The following is a 21,887-nucleotide window of genomic DNA, read 5'->3' on the forward strand; positions in this document are numbered from 1 at the left end:
CAGTGTGTGCGTATCTGTCTGCTTGAGCGTGTGCGTGTGTGCTAAGTACAACATTAGCAAATGCCGTTATCATTATTGTAATGTCATGGTCATTACATGTAATAGTGAGGTACAAAACCCAGAGAGAGAAAGCGATCAGGCAGCTAATAGAGGATATTTTACAGCGTGTAGTGTATATGTACATGTGTGCGATAGGCAGAAGAAGATAGCATGAGAACAGTGTAAATTGCATGTGAATTTTAGATATAGCAGGTTCTTCAGATTTCCCATTTCTCTCAGAAGAGATTCCTGCTTTAGTCTTGTGTGTGTGCTGTAAGATGTTTTTCTGTGATGCCGGCTTTTCTGCGCCTGCATGTAAGTGAGTGATTGTGTGATAATTGCAGTGATGGTGGTTGAAGAGTGATGGCTGACCGATTAACGGGCGCGTCATTGTGATGATCACCTGTGAAAAGGTCAACAACGTGGCTTTCACACCGATTAATTATAGCTCCTACTGGTAGCAACGGAACCACCACTGAGAGGACAAAAGAGGAGGAGAGAGAAGTAAGCAAGGATAGGGAAAGAATTACGCGTACCATTGTGCATCAGTAGTCCATTATGTGCTAACTTCACTGGATATCCTGCCTTTCCTTAAAGACAGGGTTATGCAAGATCAGAATGATCAAAGCTTGGAGTGAATTTTGCCATTTTAGATGTTATTTAACTGCTGTTAAAATACACATTTAATATTCATCACTGCTTTACCAACTTTTTAACGTGATGAAATTGCACCACTCACATAAGACATTATGAGTTGCCTCTCTGTGTGATGTGAAAAATAGAATTCAAGCTCTAAAGTATGGGCTAATATTCTGCTAGACATAGTCTCTAGATAATATCAAGGCCACCTATACTGCTAGCCAGGCACAATGGCTGTTGATTAAAATGATACTACATTTACAGTACCAGTCAAAAGTTGGAAGACACACCTTCCCATTCATTTGAATGAGAAAAATGTGTAAACTTTTGACAAACTGAATGTCAAGATGTCAGCTGTCAAAACTGAATGTCTTCTGCTGAATACCCCTTGGTGAAAAAAAGATGTCACCAGTATGCTTCATAGATAGCATAGCAGTCATACCAGTTTGTCACAAGAAAATACAAATTCCCTACCACTGCTGCTTACAGTCATTTTACAGAGTGGGTGATATTAAATCTTACTCTTGAAATGTCTTGCTATGCCAGTTTAACCTGTCTAAGCAAATAGAGGTCAAGACACAATTCCCATCATGGAACAAACAAAACAAAGGTGCAGAGTAGTGGAGCTGTAAGAGATAATAGAAAGACAGAGGAGGGGAAGAGAGACTGAAAGAGAAATTGAAGAAATGAAGGAGAAAGACAGAAGGATTACAATTATTATGTCTTTTTTGGTCTTACAAATTATAGAAACATGCAATTAATGACACAGTATTCAACAGAGATAAAGACACACAGTAATGGAGAAAGTGTGGTGTTGTAGGGCACCTCATATCTGTGTGTTTGTATTTGTGTGTGTGTGTGTGTGTGTGTGTGTGTGTGTGTGTGTGTGTGTGTGTGTGTGTGTGTGTGTGTGTGTGTGTGTGTGTGTGTGTGTGTGTGTGTGTGTGTGTGTGTGTGTGTGTGTGTGTGTGTGTGTGTGTGTGTGTGTGAGAGAGCGAGAGAGAGAGGGATTCCTGCAGTGGGCATGTGGGTGGCAGAGAATCCTTGGCTTGGATTTTGGCATGTGTGTTTTTTCCAAAAGCTGTCCATGTGTGGGCACTGAGATAAAGCCCTGTTTATGTGTGTGAATGTGAATTTTGAATTTGTGCATGTGTGTGCATTTTTCTCTGTTTGTACTATACTGCCCTACAAAGGCAAACCCCAGTAACTACGATAACAATGAAACTGAGAAAAATGTCTTCAAAGTTTTTGAGAGTCCAGCCAAATGTGTAACAATAATGTAGGTAGAACAGTGGTTATGTCCTTATTAAATATGTATTCATTGAGTAATTTTGGCTTAAAATGGCAAAAAAATCAAGACAAGTTATTTGACCTGTGACCCCCAAAAATTGCATGTTTAAAGGTGAAATATTTATGAATAGGCCCTGTGATCCAAATAAATATCCATCACCCCACCACCATTATCACTCACTGAATATAGCATAAAGCTCACTGCTTTAAGTGAAAAGTACAGCAACTTTGAGCCTGGCTTATCTCCACCATTGCTGCTCAGGGTAGCGCAACTTCTTTTTCCTCTTATGGTGGACTGAGAGCAGACTGAACACTACAGTGACTCACTATCACCTCTCAGGCACAAAGTGGTATTATGCAACAGTATGGGGCAGACGGGGTGGGACTAACTAACTAGCATCCTAACTTCACTAGATATCTTTGCAACAAAATACATAGACGTCTTTGACATAACATTAAAACTGTTATTTCTTCATAATCTGTTGATATTTTTACTCAATTGTTGAACATTTTGAACTAAAATTATTGCAATCTTACACATTGTACCTTTTTAAAAGGTTGAAATAGACAAGTAATTAAGAAAAATTCAAGCAACCCTCAATTATTGCTTTGTGAGGGTTAACCTATTTAGATATATATTCATATATTTATTTTAGTTGTACAATGTATGTGAACCTATTTTTTAAAATTAGATACAAGCTGTCATAGAAGATAATCAAGTTCCTTTCTTAATATAAATGATATACATATATATACACACACCCACACACACACACATATACATACGTACAAATATCAAGTTAATACATGTTAAAATGGTTGTAATCCTGTATAGATTGCAAGTTGAAGTTATAGAAATGATGATTTGGCTATATAGTGTGCAATTCAACATCTGTTATGGTTGTACTATCCTTTACCTGTAAACCCTGAAATACATATGAAAGAGAGAAGGGGGGGATTCCCTTCCTTGGATTGTCTTGAAACTCAGAGAAACTACACTTACTGCTGTTTGCTTTGGATCTTGGTTGGTTTTTGTAGCAATTTTTACATAGTGTTTTCCTCTAAGATTAGAGTAAGACTGAACTTAGACAGTTCATCACAAGATAAAGAAGACATTTAAAAGGTACATTTCAGTCACAACACAATTTTGACCAAAACTGCAATTACTGCAGTTTGACTTTGTAGGGCAGTATAGAGTATGTCTGTCATTAGCATCCTCTGTATGTTCACACATGGACTTTTTATACACAAACACCTAGTAAGAGCTATATGTTATACTAGATTGAACCATTAATAACCACCATAGCTGCTTAAATCTATCACAAAACCCAGTATTATACTGGTTTTCTAGTAATGCAAGCAGTATAGATATGTACCCTTGCATCTTAACCCTTAAATTTCCCCTAAGGGAACTAAAGCTTAGCTGATGATGTCATATGTTTCCAGTCTCATCCTTTGCAGCACCGACAACATCCTGAATGTTAACATACATACGTGTGTAAGCAGACGAATATAGCAGCAACGCATACACACGCCCATGTTGTGCACCTTGACCTTCAGTCAGTTTGGTCTGTAGCGTTAGCTTAGTTGTCCTGGGTGGGAGGGGTCAGCGTGAGACAATAGGACTCTGACACTCTGGGGATTCAGAGGTGACCTTAAAGAGGAAGACCACTAAATTTGTGAGTCCATGTTACGCTGACGTAGCCATGAATTTTAAGTCACTTATCTGATCTGAATGAGACTTACATGTGAGTTCACTGACTGCTGTCATTTTTCCTGAAGGCTCACTTTATGAAACATGCTGTACCTGTCACAATATTTTAGCTGTAGTTATTTCATCAGTGTGGCTCTTTTTTTGTCTGTGACCCTCTTAATGACACGTTGTCCTTCCTCTGACCTCAGAGAGTGTGCATGTGTATGTGTGTTACAGCTGTCACCTCCACCCAACTAGCTCACTTCCTTGTTTTCCTTTCTAGTCACTTTTCCCGTGAACTGATATCTGTGGCAAAATAAACCAAACACAAACCTCTCACCTTTCAAGTCAAATAAACTTCACACTTCTGTCTAAACTTAGAAGAATAATAAACTTCACTCATACGTACACACGTCCTGGTTTCGTTAAGAGCTGGTAGTGGTAAGACTTAATCAAAATTTCTTATATGTATTCTGAGGATAGAAATACTGGCTGTCACACAGTTTTTAAGAGGTAACTCAACAGTTTTCAACTGGTAAATACATGGTAGACAAAGAGGCGCAAATATAGAGAGGACAGGCTGTAATGCGCAGCTCTCCTTCCTCACTGGGATCAGAGGATTTTGGATGTGGAAAGGTCAGAGGCTGTGATTGGAAAGTTACGTCCAGATTGCCACTCCGCTGGCCAGTTGGAGGGATGTACAGGATTATGTCAAATCTGTACTGTATTGTTGCATTTTAGTCAAATTACTCCAATCTCATCTGTGATAATAGGTACACACACACACACACACACACACACACACACACACACACACACAGAGTGCACTACTTACTTACATAATGGATTGAAATTTATCATTGCGGATATAGAGACTTACCTTGTAAGGCAGCTGGATTCGCGATGCTGACCAATCAGCATCACATGAAGATTCTCGTATGATCTTGTGACAATCTTCATGGGAACATGCCTCACAAGGTAAGATGGTGATAGACGGTGATAGACAGACAGCTCATCCAATCACCTGCCAAGTATTTTTAGAAAGCGCCTGCCCTTTTCCAAACAGTTTCCAAGGACGACTGCTCAGCTGGTTCTGTGTAACAAACCATCTGCCAGGCGAGACAGGTGTTAGTTGGGATAGATTGATTGGAGTTGATATTAGCCTGTGGTTTTAAGCCTGTTGGTTTGTGTGTGAATGTCACAACAATATTGCCACAGCATCAAGGATCAATGAAATAAACTAAATAAAATAGCATAGTAAGTTAAAGTTGCTGTGTGTGTGTGTGTGTGTGTGTGTGTGTGTGTGTGTGTGTGTGTGTGTGTGTGTGTGTGTGTGTGTGTGTGTGTGTGTGTGTGTGTGTGTGTGTGTGTGTGTGTGTGTGTGTGTGTGTGTGTGTATTTGTGTGCAATTTTGTAATTTTTATAGAAGCGAAAATATTTTAAAAAACAAATAAAAACAACTATAATAATTGTGATTATTATCACAGTTAAATTATAAGTTGGTCTTGTTTTGATGTAGATAAATAACAATTTATTCATCAAGTTATTGTAAATCAATGTACTTGGCAGGTATATGAGATGATGACATGAGATGAATTTTTTTATGCAATCATTTCACATGTTATTCCTGTAAATAAGGATTCAAAGTCAGGATATATTTTGGTCATATTTGGGAAATAGTTCTGTCTTGTTTGATACTTCGGACATGAATGAATGCCATGTCATTGCATGTTCACATAAAACGTAATTAGCTGTCTCTCATAAAAGAAAACTGTTCCCATTCACTCTGCTAAAACATACACTTGCATACACTCACATAAAATAGAATAACTGTTGTGCTGAGGTGAGAAAGTGTAGCTCTGTCACATTGGGAACAGAGTCTCTACTCCTCTGGCACCCTGCTCTGTCTGTGGCGACCATTTCCCATGGCTAGGCTGTTCAATGTACTCAAGACTTTTCTAAGTGTAATTATGGTGTTCAGGTAATTTGCTAGTGTATATTCTCTTTTGAGTGCCAAATAACTTTGTAATTTACTCAGTGTTTTGGTTGTTTCTTCCCAGTATGCAATATATTTTTCTTTTTGATTGTTTATAATTTGGCCTGGTCTAATTGAGTTGATGTTGATGTCCGACAGCCTCTGGACGGGCTGGCTGAAGGGACTCCTCTCTGGCTGCAGCTCTTGGCAAATTAAAGTTGTGTGATGGCATGTCTAAGGGTAACTTGTAATCAATCTTTTTTGCATTTTTAATGTGAGGGGGTATTGCCCCCAGTCCTGCTCTGCACATTCATTTGGTGTCTTTCTTTGGACATGCAGCACAGAACAAAACTCATATTTTGGCTCCTTTGTCAAATTCATTATTTAGTTTTATTCCCCAAATTCACTGCCATAGAGAATAATTTATTCTTGAAAAAATAATTGTAATATAGATTTTAAAGATAAGTCTCTTATATCTTTCACAGCCATGTTAAAGCTTCCTGTGTACTGTATGTGATGTTGAGGCCAATGTATGTGTAATTTTGTGTATATTTTAATTTACTGGTGTCCAAATAGAAGTCTTGTGTGTTGACCTGATTTTTGGATTGCTTCTGAAAGATCAGTGTCTTTGCTTTGTGATGTGTTTACTGTCAGGTGACAAGATTTTCTGCTGGATATTAGGTGCTGCTGCAAACCTCCTTTAGCAACACTAAGTCGTCTGCATACAGGAGAAACTTGGGGCTGTATTCACAAACATTATCGGAATACTCGCAGAGAGCTTCTAACCAAAAAAAGTATAGCAAGGAGACCTAGCCATGGAGTGATTTAAGAAAATTCTCAGATAAACTCTGAACAAGAAACAGACAGAAACGTTTACCTTAGTGAGGAGGTGTGTTTGATCCCATTGCCAGGCGTGACTAATTTTTTTCTAAAGGTTGGTTGATTTAAAAAAAAGCAAAACAACAACAAATAACTTTAAAAAAAGAAAAGGGCACCCTTAGTGAAGATGGCCATAGAAGGACAGTGAAATCAGTAGGCCTAATCATAAAATTTAGCCTCTATTAAGACATGATGGAATTATAAATACTATTTTATGTAATGAACATCTCTGTTGAATAAATTGTAAGCCATACTTTAAGAGTAGCTGATGAAATTTTTGAAAACACAGGCCTACTTGTGCAGTAGTCTATTAACATGCTGATAGTTGTTATATTTATGTTCTTCCATTTATTTACTATGTTGGCCAGTTTAGTATTTAATCTATTTTATATCAACAAGGGAAAAAGTCTATATAAGTAGCATCGTTGGTTAGCATTAATATCCTTTTTTCCAGCTGCTAATAAATTCCAAATTTTTTCCAGTTACCATATATCTTAGTGTTGTGGTCTATTTCATGGCGTTATAGCGTTATTGTGTTGGGTCAGAGATGCAAACACATCTCTAATCAATAATCAACCTCAACCAATCTGTTGCATTTCATTAACTCACTGTCAGAGTTTGGAGAATATATTTCTCCTACCTCTTGGTCTTTCTGAAATGTTCTCTTCTACATAAGAAACTCTTGAGCCTCTTAAAAGTCCTTGTTCGTGGTCCTAACAGTTTTTCACCTCAGGAGTTCTCTTATGGGCTAAGATGCTTCGTGAATAACAGGATCTGGTCTTAACTTTCTGTCATAATTCTAAGCATTTTCTTAGAAGGAGCAATTCTTCGTAATAGCTTCATAAATACAACCCCTGATCTCTGTGTCATTCAGGTTGGGGCCAGGTGCTGTGGAATGCTCTATTAGGTTCACTAAATCATTGATATATAGATTGAAGAGAATTGGACTGAGATTACACCTGTGCCCCACTCCAGGGCCGGCAGCCCTGGGAGAAGAAGGCTGTTTACTTGTCTTCAATCTTAAAAGCAAATTTGCTTTAATATTGTTTATATGTCCTTAATCAAATCATATGTTTTACCCCCAGTGCCATTTTCAGTTAGCCTATAGAAGAGGCCCCCGTGCCAGATGGAATTGAAGGTTTGAAATCAATGTAACAGGCATTTCTTTTCGTTATCAATTAAAGTGTGGAGGGTAAATATATGGTCTGTCGTGCGGGAATTTGTTAAGAATCCAATTTGGCTTGTATGCAGAACATTGTTGCCATTAAGAAAATTGACAAAATGTGACATACTCTCACACACAGTTACTCAAACAAGTACACATACTAACAGGCTAGACACACGCAGATACAAACGTACAGTATATGTCCTCAAACATGTGCAGTCCTCTCAGCATCACCCTGATAATTTGCTATCAGTGCATTAAAGTAATTATTAAGTTGTGACTTACTTTTCATCACACAGCGGTGGTATGACGTATGGTACCTGCATTATGTAAATGTTGTCATATTGTGTGGGAAGCTGTATATATGAACAAATGTGCATGTACAGGACAAATGCTCTAAACCACATAGACAAAATAGACAAATAAACATAAATGTAACAGTACAGTGAAATTAAATGCACAATAAAAACCAGTTCATTTTATTTGTTAATGCTTATTGTTAGATTATTTTTTCTCCTTTTGTTTGTTTTTGTTCTCATATCTTCATATTAACCTCAAATCGTACACTCCAGGTATTAATTCCACAAATTCAAGGTGCTTTTCCATCTCTTTGAAGTGTCTTAGTAAAAAAGTGTATGTGTGTGTGTGTGTGTGTTCACACACGTGTGTCTACTGTAGGCGATGGTATCTGCATTCCTCTCAGTGCCTCAACAACAGGCTGAGGTGAATACACATGGAAACTCAGACGTAAACAAAAAGGAGGGCATCTTACTCATGCAAATTGTTTTCCCCCTTCTTCCTGGTGGTGGATTTATTTGTAAACAAAAGAAAATAAATAGCCTGCTGCTTTATCTGGAGCTGCTATCGTAAGAATGCATTCTAACCTGACTCTTCCTCTCCCTCTCAGTTTGTTTCTCGACCAGTACAGAGCCAGCCTGGTTGATGCTATAAGGAGATTACTGCACCCAAACGTAAGTGTGTGCGTGTTTGTGTGTGTGTGTGTGTGCGTGTGCGTGTGCGTGTGTGTGTGTGTTTGCCTCTGTGTGTCTACTGTATATATCTCTGCTTATCCCCTTCCTCTGAATCACCTCCCACTCTTCTCAATCATAATTAGGCCTCACCCAAAACCCCATACACATTAATAGTCTGACAGGATTAATATCATGTAATGCTTTAATGCTTATTATGAGCAACTTGAATGCATCGCTCTGATCTCTCCGTCTCTCTCTCTTGCCTTCCCTTAATCATAAATCCGAGGCAACTTCTCCCTTTTGGCCTCGCGATAAGACCCCACGCTGTGACAGCCAAAGCAAATGGGGGAAAAAAGCAAAAGGCTGGAAGAGATAGGGTTGAGATTTCTATTCATCTGAGGGAAGCGGGGTGCGTTTTAAGTATGGAGGCCAGGCTGGTATAGTGGATGTCTGTTTATGAAGAGGAGGTGAAAACGGCACTGAAGGGAAGGAGATAGGGAGGGAGGAGAGGACAGAGGGAGGAAGAGATGACAGAGGAATGAGGGAATGATGAAAGAAAAAATGTACAGGGAGGAGAAATACAGGAGGAAATTTGGCTGAGAGAAAATGGTGGAAAATACATCTTCAAGTATCCCATCATGGATCTTGTTCAAAATATTTTCTAAATGGCAAACTAGAGTCATGTTGGTCAAAAAGGTGGTTTTCAGTTCAAAGCATAATTAAAGGATGAATTCACCAAAATGACATAAAAAGATATTTCGTCACTTACCGTCAGGGGTATGTAGCAATGCAGACAATTTTGGTTTTATGTCCCCAGGTGTAGAGATACCAGTCTCTGAAAAAAATCTCTTTGCTGAAGCAGTGTCCCCATTTCTCTGAACAATCCACAGATCTTGCTGGTTTTCACTAGCACTACTTTCTACTTTCTTTCTAAGAAATAGGAAAACTGCTGACTACATGTTAAGTGGATAATCCAACCTAACGGGGACATTGTTTCTGAGATATTTTTGAAATTGAATTTCCATTCACTTACATTGTATTGGATGAAGGCACATAAAACCAAAACTATCCCCATGGCTGGATACCAGGAAATATGCTTTTTGTTATATGGATCTTTAAAATGTAGTTTCTTTATTACCTGTGTTGAAAGCAGCAGGTAACTAGAAAGGCTAGAGGATAATGCTAATATTATTTTTAGGTTGTTGTCAGCAGGGACACATGTTTTAGACGTTGACATGCGCACTAACAGCTACAATATGTCTCAGTTGCAGTTGAATGCAGAAGCTGCTGCAGTTGAATGGCAGATGTGACATCTGGCCATTGTTGTACATGTGTGTTAAGTCTCTCTTCATGTCTCTCTCTCTTTAATCCAGCGGAGATAATTCGGGGGCTAATATGATTTGAGTGTCGGCCATCAGACTGTCGCTGCCACAACAAGCTTTGCCAAATATTTAATAATTTGCTAAGATGATTAAACAATTAACAAAGCAATTAATTCTCCCATCTAATGGCACTAATTTGTTGTTTCTGACAAAGGTGGTCCATCCGGTGGGCTGGATCCCCTTAATCAGCTGATTAGTGCTGGGAGGAATTTTGTCTGTTTGTTTGCTTTAGCTGCTTTTTTATGGGGGGTGCAGGGGTTCAGAATAATACAACTGGATATTCAGATGAAAAATCATCTGTCAAATGGAGTGATCCTGCTGTTTTCAGTGCCTTTGTGTTCACTTAGCCTGTGTTGTGTCAGAGTGAGTTTCATTTTGTGTGTCTGCTACATGTGTGTGTTTGTGCTCATCCCTCTTTGCTCTATTTAATTAAAACAATAATAACATGATCAACATGAAATAAAACTAAAAGCTGAAGGATTTCAAAGAAACTTTGAACCTGTTTGTAATCCTCTTAGTATTTGCAGGACGTCTGCAATGCACGCGCACCCACAAACACACTTTTTCTCTCGCTCTTTGTCTTTCTTACACACACATGCATACACGTCACATACTTGAGTAGACAAACTCATACCTACACGCGTGTGTTAACATTTCCAGGGTTGATTGGATTAGTGGGGGTTTAATTTTTTTTCTCCTTTATCATCTAATAGAGAGGCATACTGGCAGCTCACTCTGTGTGTCTGTGTCTTTGTGTGTGTAAAGCTAAACAATGAACGTTATGAAAAATGTGTGAAGTACCCCATAAATATACTGTGCACTATATTCATTATTCAAATCCAAAAGTACTTTACTCAACCTTCTTTTGTTTTCTATCCAGGGCATGGCGTTGGTGTTTGCCCCACTTCGAGGTGAAACTCTGGGACTGTTTTGTCAACTGGCCCAGCAGGTTGGACTCTGCGTCTCTCAACACCAGCAGTATGATGCTCTGGTCTGGGATGTGCACTTAAAGGTATGAAGCGTGTCAAAACAAATAAAAAAACACTCAGGCAGTCAGCATGTCCCCCAAAACACTGTATACTGTTTTTAAAAAATGCATGTTGATGTTTTGGTAAGAGAGATGACTACATTATCCAAACTGATGCCATTCAAGTAAGTAAGCAAAGCACAACAATCAGTAATATATATTATTGTTCACTTTCCCAACATGAATTTAGGATGTTACTTGTTCATGTAACTGATATGAGTTTCACATTAAAAAGAAAGTGTGGCCGTATCTATAAATAAAACGGCACCAGATAAATGTCTAAACGTTATTTGCTCTATCAGCCAATCAACTTTTTCTATGATGACTCTTCCAAAGTTTAAGCCAAGGCAACATTAGTAAAAAATGAGTTTGCACTGCTTTCACAGACTAATAGGGGTGAAATTTTCTAGGTCTCTTCTAAGTCCATCTTAATACAATACTTGACATGCCGTATGCTTCATGACAGAGTTGGTTGGTTTTTCTAAATATTCCTCTCCAGACTGTACATTAAGCTTTTCCTTTCTAATGTGACTAAACTGTAATAACCAGGGGACAAAATCAATGTTCTGTGCAAAACTGCATTTGGTTGATTTGCTTCAGCTGAACTTTTACAATGACCATTTTACATACAATGCAATACAATCAAACTTTCAATGTACATACACACATATGAATGTGAGCATTGTATTGAAATGCACTTGAAATAGTCTGCTTTCCTGACTGATAAGTTGACCAGGATGAAAACACATTTGGCGTAGCTCAATCGTTTTCTAGGAAAAATGTAGAATCTGTTGCTGCCTAATAAAGAATCCGGCAACAAACCTGATCTCATAATGTGCACCATGCTTTAGTAAAGACTAGCATATTAACCTGTTGTTTGACGACACATTGTTAGAGAAACCAGAACCAAACCAAGCTGCTTTAACATGGCACTGTGATAGAGAGAGAAAGAGAGAGAGAGGGAGAGTGAAAAAGAGAAAAGGAGCGACAGAAAGCACATAAGTAGGCAGTGTTAAAAGAAGTGGTGTCCAGCTGTTAACTCCATTACACACACAGCTACAGAAGAACAGGACAGCGAGGAGTGGGCTTAAATTGGTACACACACGTTCATGTACACTGGTGGGACAATTGGACAGACTGGCCATTAAAGTGTCTGTCAAAGTGGGTTGTACCTCAGTGAGGAAAATCCCCCCCCCCTATCTCTCTCTCTCTTTCTCTCTCTCACTCTCTCTTTTTCTCTATTGTTTGTCCATCATTAAGTATAGTAAAGCAATCACTTAAACTTTGTTTAAGTTACTCTGGACCCTTTTAAACTACATTTACGGTGAGCACACATTTACGGAGGAGGCTAACTCAAGACAGGTGTAACACAGGCTCACGCTCACACTGTGCCACATGGCCAGGCAGTGAAAGTTTAGCAGTATCAGTTACTAGTATGAATCAACCCTGTCTTCTAAAAATGACTACATGAGTGCATCAACAAACACGTTTTTTTTTTTTATTAAAAGCTAATTCCACCCAGATTATATGGATATAATTATATTTATATTGAACATATTTTTTCCCTACAATATTAACCTCTGGCAAGTGAACTGTGATTAATGTTTTTACAATTATTTTAAGGCAAACTAAACAAACTTGATTAACATTATAGGATGATCATGGTCCTGGTAAAATATTGAAAAACTGATTCTGCGTCAAAACATGATACAGGACATGATACAGGACACAGACCAGCCTGACCATAATCTTACCAAGTGTTTTAATAGACTAAACCTGATAACACATGGGACAGAGGACAAGAACCCCTGATCTTTCCCAAAAATGTTTCTGGCCATGTTTGTCATTCTGGGCATCCTGTTTTTTGTTGTTAGCCCCCAGGTGCCCATTACATGTACATATTAAAATTTAAAAAAGTTTATTACCTAAACCCAGTGAACTGAGGACAAATTAAAATGTAATATGCTTTTTAGTTTCTACTTTAATTTAAAATTTAGAAGCAATTGTGCCAATTCTTTATTTACGGACATGTCAGGTAAAAGGAGAAAAAAAAATATAGAGAGAGCAGAAGGCAGCAGCAGAAGAGCTGAAGTCATTATAGATAAAGGACACTAAATTCTCGAAAAGAGTAACAACTGAGAAACGGAGAAGGAAGAAATGAAAGAAAGAGAGACATTTAGAGGGACTGAAAGAAAGAAGTAGCCTCAGTGGGATTAAAATGGATGCTGCCATTGCCTTAAATTTAAAAGAAATAAAACTTTGTTTGAAAAAGCTTCAGGGAGAATTGATTGGGCCTCAAGGCCTCAGAATACAGTTATTTATTAATCCTAATGGTTCAGCACCTCAACCACTTGGTAAAATTGCCACTCAGACCTGCTTTAGCAATGAGAGTTGCTTGACATCAGTGTGTCTACAATGTGAACAGTGAAATTCAGACTAAAATTGATGTGGGATTTTTTTTTTTTTTTAAGGAATCATCCTTAAATTATGCTGTTTTTTCTTTTGTTTGGCATGCAAGGGGACTGTCAGAGCAGTCAGCTCAGTCTTGAAATGCACACTTCTATCTGTGTCACACACATACATATACACAGTGGGGTCAGGTGCCGCGTGTGGATATGAGGACAAGTTGAAGTGCCCCCCTCACATCTGAAGGTGATTAAGTCTCCTCTGCTTATCTTCTGATGAACACTCTGAACAACCCCTCTGTGTGTGTGTGTGTGTGTGTGTGTGTGTGTGTGTGTGTGTGTGTGTGTGTATATGTGTGTGCCTGACTGACCATTTTAAACACACACACACTGTGCACACAGCTAAGAAACAAGCTATATCACAATCCTACACAGACCAGACATCACTCAGACAGCATATTGGCTAGACATTACACACAAACACACACAACACATGATGATATCACACCGAAACATACATTACCACCATGGGCACACACACACACACACACACACACACACACACACACACACCCAAATGAGCAGCTGCCACTCATTTGCACTACAGATTAGCTTTCTTTAGCTATATTTATTTACTTTCGGCAGGAGGACCAGGACACAAAACAAAATGCAGATCAGAACCTGCGGTGGAGCGCACACTATGGATTTTCTTTTTTTTAGGAGAAACTGGCACCAAACAGCCTAGATTTAATAAAATGATAATAATACTGAGAAGGGGCTAAAATGTCTCTATGTGTAATGTGTATGTATAAACCACTAAATTAACTTTAACTTTGATTACCTCAGTTTTTTTTCAAGATCTATCTTTTTTTTTGTTTTAGTTCTTTTTTTTTTTTTCATTTTCATAGGAAAATGTCATTAATCGATTTTGTATGTCTTTTTTGGGGGTGGGGAGGGAGTTAAACATGTCACTAAAGTCACAAAAATTAACAAATAACTGTAATATCTCAGGCACTGATAGAGGAGAGACATAGGTTTTAGTTTAACATTGGGCCACTGCACATTGTAGTTGTAGAACAGCTGTGACATGGGTTTCAATGAGCCAGCATGGTTGAAATCACTATCACAATATCACAATATGCATATTTCACATTTCTGTCACAAAAAGGAAAATATATGCAAAAATTGAATTTGTATACTGTGCACATCCACCTCCAGTTGGTTACAGGTGCAGGACAAAACACAGCATACGAAGGAAAATTAGAGGTTGTCTTGACACTGAAATTTGCAAGCTCACATTATTTTATTTTTTTATTGATGCAGTGATTCAACCTAGCAGTATTTTGTCTGGCAGGTCTCACTGACAAAGAGACAGAAACTCTACAAATGTGTAAAACAAAACCCTCATTTTGTTACTTTACAGTTTTCTTAGAGTCATTAATACAGATAACAGCTTTGTAAACCAACAACACAGAATATACAGTATATATATATCATGATACGATAACATTCAATGTTGATAATTGACTATATGAAATTATCTCCCAACCATGGTGTCACGCCATTTTTTTCATCCTCCCATAGCGACATACAAGCTCCTCCATCTGGCATGGATGTCGTTAAACAAACGACATGGCATTCCTCGCTGTGCCAGATTTGTCTCAAATTTGATTCCCGTTTGGAATATACTGATGGTTTAATGTTTGCTGTGTGTGTGTGTGTGTGTGTGTGTGTGTGTGTGTGTGTGTGTGTGTGTGTGTGTGTGTGTGTGTGTGTGTGTGTGTGTGTGTGTGTGTGTGTGTGTGTGTGTGTGTGTGTGTGTGTGTGTGTGTGTGTGTGTGTGTGAAAAAGAGAGCAGGGAGTATTTCTAGCAATTCCTTACAAACCATCTCTAGACCCCCAGCTCGCTACTTGGTTTTCCAAACATACACACACTTTCACCCACTGACACTAACACACTCAAGGGACTGCTGACAGCAGGCAAGCAGGCCCGATGTGCAGCGGGTAGTGTGTCTAAGAAGTCAGTGTGTGTGTGTGTGTGTGTGTGTGTGAGTGTGTGTGTGTAAGGCGTGTGCTGGGACAGGCAGACAGGGCTAGCGTGTTATCCTCTTATCCCCACTGTTGTGGAATAGAGAGGCAAGCAGCTGGAGGGACTGCAAGCAGCCTGATAATGCCAGCGCTATTTTCTAACCCGCCATCTTAATCTTGTTACTCAAATGGTTGTGAAGAGAGAGTCATGAATTTTAATTTCTCTCAAACGCAGATACAGACACACACATGCGCGCACACACACATGCAAGAGAGTGTGTGCACACATGTGTACATCCCCTGTCTCTCCCACATGCATGAATAGTATCCCCACTGTGTCCATGCACTCACACTCTCTTCCCTGCCTCCTTCTTTCTGTCTCCCTCCTTCATTCATTTTCTCTCCCCATCTCAGCTGCCTGGGTACCTCCCCTCCCTCCCCTCTTCCTCTGACATATCTTCCTTCACCCTTCTCCACTCTCCCTCCCTCAGCTCCCCTCTATCTTCCCATTTCCTACATCACGACCCACTTCTCTATTTATTCAAGCCTGTCCTTCTATCCCTTCCTCTACTCATCTCTCCATCCACCCAATCCCTCATTCTCTGTTTCCTAATCCTGCCGAGAGAGACCCCAGACATCCGGTTCATCCGTTCCTCCCTTGTCTCAGAGCCCCCTTCTCTCCCTCTCTTTTTCCACCTTGTTCACTTTCTCTCTGGTGTGAACAAGCAGGGCACGAATAAACGATGGAGGCAAAAAAAAAGCCGAGACATACAGAGACAAAATTAGAGCATAAGAGAGGGAGACAGAAGCTGGGCCTAAAGTGGCAATAAAATAAATGACTTGCACCTTGGAAAGGAAAAAAAAAGAAAAGATTGTGGGGGCGGTGGGGTGGGGGGTCGGGTTGAGAGCCGATTTAGCCAGCCACCCATGAAGCTGATTAGGCAGCCTGCGATCAGGAGGAACAGCTTTGCTTGTTAAACTTTTCACCTCTACGAGCTCTCAGCCCTCACCGCGTTAAGGCCCCCCCTCTCTCTCTCCCTCCCTCTCTTTATTCCTCCATCCCTCCATCTATCGCTTCCTTGCTCCTTCCGCCTGGTAGAATTTGAATGTGAATACTGGCTGTGGTCCCCATAGCAGGCTTAGCAAAGGGGGCAGGCAGCTGCCCCTCCACGCCCAACAACCCCCTGGGCCGTCTGCTCTCTCTCTCTCTCTCTGGGGGTCACAGGTTCAACCACCGGCCGGTGCCTGGAGGGATGGCCACAGGAAGATAACACACATGAAGGGCACCGGCAGAGAAGGGGAGGGCAGAAGGGAGAGGCATACACAAGCGTTTTTTTCATATTCAACAAAAAGGAGAGAAAGTAGACAGGGGCTGAGTGAAGAGTGGTGGTGAGGCTCACGCTTTCTTAGGACAAGGTGTGGGAAAAGGTGTGTGTTTGTGTGTGTGAGATGGCAGTGAGGTGTATCAACGGAGAATGTGTAGATGCACCTCAAAGGTATCCATTTAAACCACACAAACTTCCTGTTTTGTGGGTGTTGTCATATTGTGGACTACACCTAAAACAAATGTTCAAGACCCCCTTTTCTCAGGTTTTAAACATGTATACTTCTGACATACCCAACAACCCATAACTACAACAACTGTATGTATAAAAAAAAAACTTTTAGGAAATTTCTGCATTCAGCCAGCAACAACAATCATTTAATTCTCCATCTGATGATCGCAAGATAAAAAGTCAAATAAAGTAATTAATGTTGCACTGTATCAGGAATGTCCACTTGCATGTGTCTGATTTACCAACACTGCATTGCCAATGGCATCACTTTACATTACAGCAAAAGTTCAGTCAGATTCAACTTTTTCTGTACTTGTGCTTTTAGAGTCCTCTGTGTTGGGGGCCCCACAGTGGCCTTATCGAAATGAATGAAGGGGCTGCGTTTTTTAAAGCAGTTCTAATGTCAGTCTGAACATGTCCTAACACTCACCTACATTGCGCTTCAAATACTCCAATTATTTCAAATTCCCATAGTCTTATTACCCTTTTGTGCTCCACCATGACTACACATGTACAGACACATACTATACAGCATATCACATGCATTTATAACTGTACGCACAATTGTCCTGTCAACTCATTATAGTTAATGTATCCTGAATACAGAGAGAGACCTACAGGGCTTAACTCAGAGCAGAAGTTTAAAGACAATTCCTAATCACTTTAAGGAGTGAAATTACTCCTTTTAAAAATGAATGACACCACAGTTTCATGATTTCACTTCATGATATTGGGTTGAAGTTAACAAAATCATATCTTTAAGTATGTTGTATGTTGTTCAGTTGTGTTGTACATAACATTAAAATGACTCACATGCTATATATTTCTCTAGATGCAGGGAAAATGGAATAGAATAAAACCAACTGCAGCATACAACTTGGTTTCACAGGGCATCACAGAAAAGCTTAGTTTGCTTTGGGAAAGCAGCATACAGCCAGTGTTTGAATTGGTGGGTTTGGGTGGTACGGACGGTCACCTGCGTAGCACTTACATGCTGCTGACGGGGTGTGAATTCGGGGTCAGTCTGAGTTTCTGTTTGTTTTGAAGAAACCTTTTCACACAGTGCTCCCCTATCCCTGTTTCCTCATACACATGTAGACACACAGACAATCACACACACACTCACATGAGCAGACCCACTAAACTCACTTTCATAAGTCTCTGATCATTTGGCCAGACACTGAGCGAGCTGATTAGTTGGTGCATGCCCAAACTGCCAAGTCCGCTTAAAAGGCCACTGAGTGGGCACCACATGGGCACCCCACAAAGCTGTGTGAGAGTGCTTGTGTGTGCAGAGGTATGCACAAATCGTAGTAATGCCATGTGGTATACCAAGACAGTAAAATCTTGAATGTACCCAACAAGTTATTGGTATCATTGTGCACAAATATACGTACGAATTTGGTATGTGATTGTGGTCCTTTGTGCCAGCACCTTAAAAGGAAGCTGTAATATTTCACTCTAACCTACTTAACACAAGTGTCAGATGAGAAGTTAAGTTATAAATGTAAGCTTTTTTTCTGTCATTATTAGTTTTCCTATTTAGTTTTGTAGATTTTTAATAAATGCATGCAGGTTTTGGTGAGCAGCCCATTTTCACAATTAGCTGCTTGTGAGCTGCACTTTATAATTACACATATCTAATTTTTCATGTTAGGTGTATGATTTTCTTGAAAGGGTTCAGAAGTACACAGAGAGGAACAATAATATTAGCTAAACTAAGGTTAGAATATGTATGTATTTGGGTCAGTTTTGTCTTTAATTTATTAGGAATTGAGGGGATGGGGGGGGGGGGGTGACGTGATGTGATGTTCCAATTATGTGGTCAGTGTTTGAATCTGTTGGCTTAATTCTCACGATAATATTTTTTAGTCTTTGTTGTTAATACTTTTCATGTTGTGTGCTTTTCAGATGGTGAGAGAGGGAAAGGAAGCATACGACGAAAACATCCACTATCCTCTCCTCCTCACATTGACCAAAGGACCTCAACCTGTCAGCCTCACTCATTAAACCAAAACAAGTGGGCCCTCAGCTCTACACAGTACCACTCCACATGCTTTAGGATGTTTGAAATGAAATGGAATAATGCTACAGCCTGTATGATCCACCTGTGATCTAAGGGAGGAGGAAGAATTGCAAAGAAATAGCAGTATTAGAATACAGTCAGGTCACGTTGAAGGTTTTTAGACAACGGTGCGGACCTATGGAGAGTATTTAGACGTGCATGTTTTGTAGCTGGAAGTGTGACCTTTTACTGTAGCTGAGGACAAAGAAAAAGGAGAAGCGGATATATTCTGACCTAATATGTTTTAACCATCTGCCATATGCCAAATAACTAGTCATTTTCAAAGCACACCTTTTAATCAGTTTACCTGGTCATCCCATCAGTTAATCAGCCATCAAGAACTGCCAAACAGCCATCCAGTCAGTTAAAAAGTTATCTGTTCAGCCAGGTAATCAATCAGTACACTGTCAGCTATTCATCTACCTAACAGGGCAGTTAACTACCCAGTTATTGTTCCAGCCAATGAGCCATTTAGTCATTAAGTCAGTTAGCTGGTTTTTCAGTCAGTCAATTACTCAAGCATTACTTCTCTAGTGTCAGTCATTCAGTCAGTTGTCCGTCTTAAACCAGTCAGTCTTAACCTATGCCACTGTGTTTCTGGCACGGAAGCCAGCTCTAATTCATTAACTATCACAGGCTGTAGAAACAGCTCACAGTTTCCTTCATGTTTTCTTTATTTCTCTTTGTACTTTTCTTCCCCCACTTACATTCTTCTAATATAATTCACATATCCTAGTCAGAGGTCAGTATTAAAAACTTACAGAGCTTACTTACTTACAACAGTGCATTAACACATTAGGGCAATTTCAGCAGAAGGAGCAATCGTTGCTGCCTGTATGCCTACTGCTTGAATTGTACACAGCAACATCACAATAGATACAAGTAGTCCACACTACATCACAGGTTCATTTTACAAAGCTCTGTTGGTGTTATATTCTCTGTTTTAACTGAATAACAGACACTTGCCCTGCCTATACAATTCCACCAACATCGTCTCCAACTGCTGCTCCACTCCAGAAACGTTTTAAACAGCAAATGTGAATTACTCAGCCTCAGCTTTATTGTTTCCTGTTGGTGTTGTGTCTGCTGTCATGACGACTGCAGCTTGCATTGGTGAAAATACATGCACATAACTTGTAATGGCAGCCTGTTAATCATGACTGTGATGACAAGTGACCCTAATACTGTGGAAAAGGTTTTTCAAATTCTTTGATTCTTCTTTATTTTTTTTATGCAAACCTTGAAATGGTCTGTTACCCTCAATGTCCTCTTGATGCAGCAGCATCACGTTCCAGTGGCTGTTGGAAACAATCTGCTGTCTTTCTAGTTGGTGTGTTGAATACAATGGCCCCCAGTAACATGACCACAGTGACACGCTTGCATTTTATTTGCAAGTCTTGTCTCAGCTCTGCTATCGCTGCACACTGGATCTATTTTAGCCAGAGCTGCTCAGGTCTCTGAAGTGTATATAAATGCCTCTACAGTATTTGTATATTTACAACTGACATGTGTGAAGCAGGAGAAGGAATACAGTGGCGTGCGGCATACAGTAATTAAAATGAATAAATTACAGCCACTAAGTATGTTAGCAAATAGATCATGAATGAGCTGCAAATGTGTTTTTAGTGTGTTTGTAAAGAAATGACTGATAAAAGATACTCTGCTTCTAAATCACACAACAGAGCTGCATCCAGTGGACATCCAGGGTTGAAATATGAGTTCCAATTCATAAACTACATACATCCATAGTTCTTCATAGTCCCAGAATCTCGTCACAGTCTAAGGAGTAAAAACGTTCATACTATTTCAGAACAATTTTACTGTTGCATTTGTTCTTTTTTATCAGCATAATTAACTGTTTTACTCAGGTGTATTCCCATCCATTCAGCTGTTTCCTGTGGTGTAAAAAAACATCAAAAATCAATGGGTCACTCAACCCTAAATTTGTACCTATTACTAGTATGGTGTGTCACTATATTTCACTGTGATCCATTGCTGTATACAACAGCTAAGAAGCTATGCAGTATAGTATTTCCCAGTGGCTGCTGTTTATATTTCTCGTGTGAAAAAGAAAAAACGTCAGAAAGAAAAAAGAGGTATTATAAGTTAAGCCAGTTTTATCAGTGGTCTCAGCGCTTTGAGGACTGAAATGGCATTGCAGAAACCTAGATATTGCAAATGTTTAGAAGAACATTTAATTACATTTTTATCTGTAATGCAGTTTGATATCCGTGGACACATAAATACCATCCAAACTGTGACTGTGTACAGTGACTCCATCACTGTCTAGTGTGACATCACCACTGCTAACAGCGATGTCACTGCATTGCTGCTTCTTGCGACATCACTGCCTTGATTAGTGTAAACTTTTTTTACCTCACGCACCCACGATTTGCTGTGATGTCACATTTTAACATGGTGATGTCGCCACTTCTTGTTGTGATATAAGTGCTGAAAGCTGTGACACGAACCATTTATCACTGTGACATCAACAGACAGTCAAGGAACCATTGATACAGAGTTGTCCAGACTAGCATGTATTTATGCCCTCTTAATATCATCAGTAGTGAGATATTCAACTGTCGGCATAGATAAGACCACAGAATAAGATGTGCTTTGCAGCTAAGAATTGCTTAGCTGCACTTGCTTACTTAAATGTTGTACATTGCAACAGGTGTATGTTCATTTATTTGGGGATGTCTCAGCTAGGCTGTTATTTTGATTATCAATCAGAACTCATAGAATTGTTGATCAATTGCAGGCCATGTCAACA

The 21,887-nt window shown here is 39.5% G+C and overlaps 1 protein-coding gene across 1 annotated transcript in view; it reads left to right on the forward strand.

Moving 5' to 3' along the window:
* Positions 1-19,059, forward strand: part of camkmt (calmodulin-lysine N-methyltransferase) — a 107,993-nt gene extending 88,934 nt beyond the window's left edge. The window contains exons 9-11 of the mRNA XM_062431054.1: positions 8,588-8,651; positions 10,914-11,045; positions 18,961-19,059. Coding sequence (XP_062287038.1) covers positions 8,588-8,651; positions 10,914-11,045; positions 18,961-19,059 — 295 coding nt within the window. The remainder of the gene's footprint in view (positions 1-8,587; positions 8,652-10,913; positions 11,046-18,960) is intronic.
* Positions 19,060-21,887: the final 2,828 nt, after the last annotated feature.

Source organism: Scomber scombrus, chromosome 12 (assembly GCF_963691925.1).
Source record: "Scomber scombrus chromosome 12, fScoSco1.1, whole genome shotgun sequence".
NCBI classification, from domain to species: Eukaryota; Metazoa; Chordata; class Actinopteri; order Scombriformes; family Scombridae; genus Scomber; species Scomber scombrus.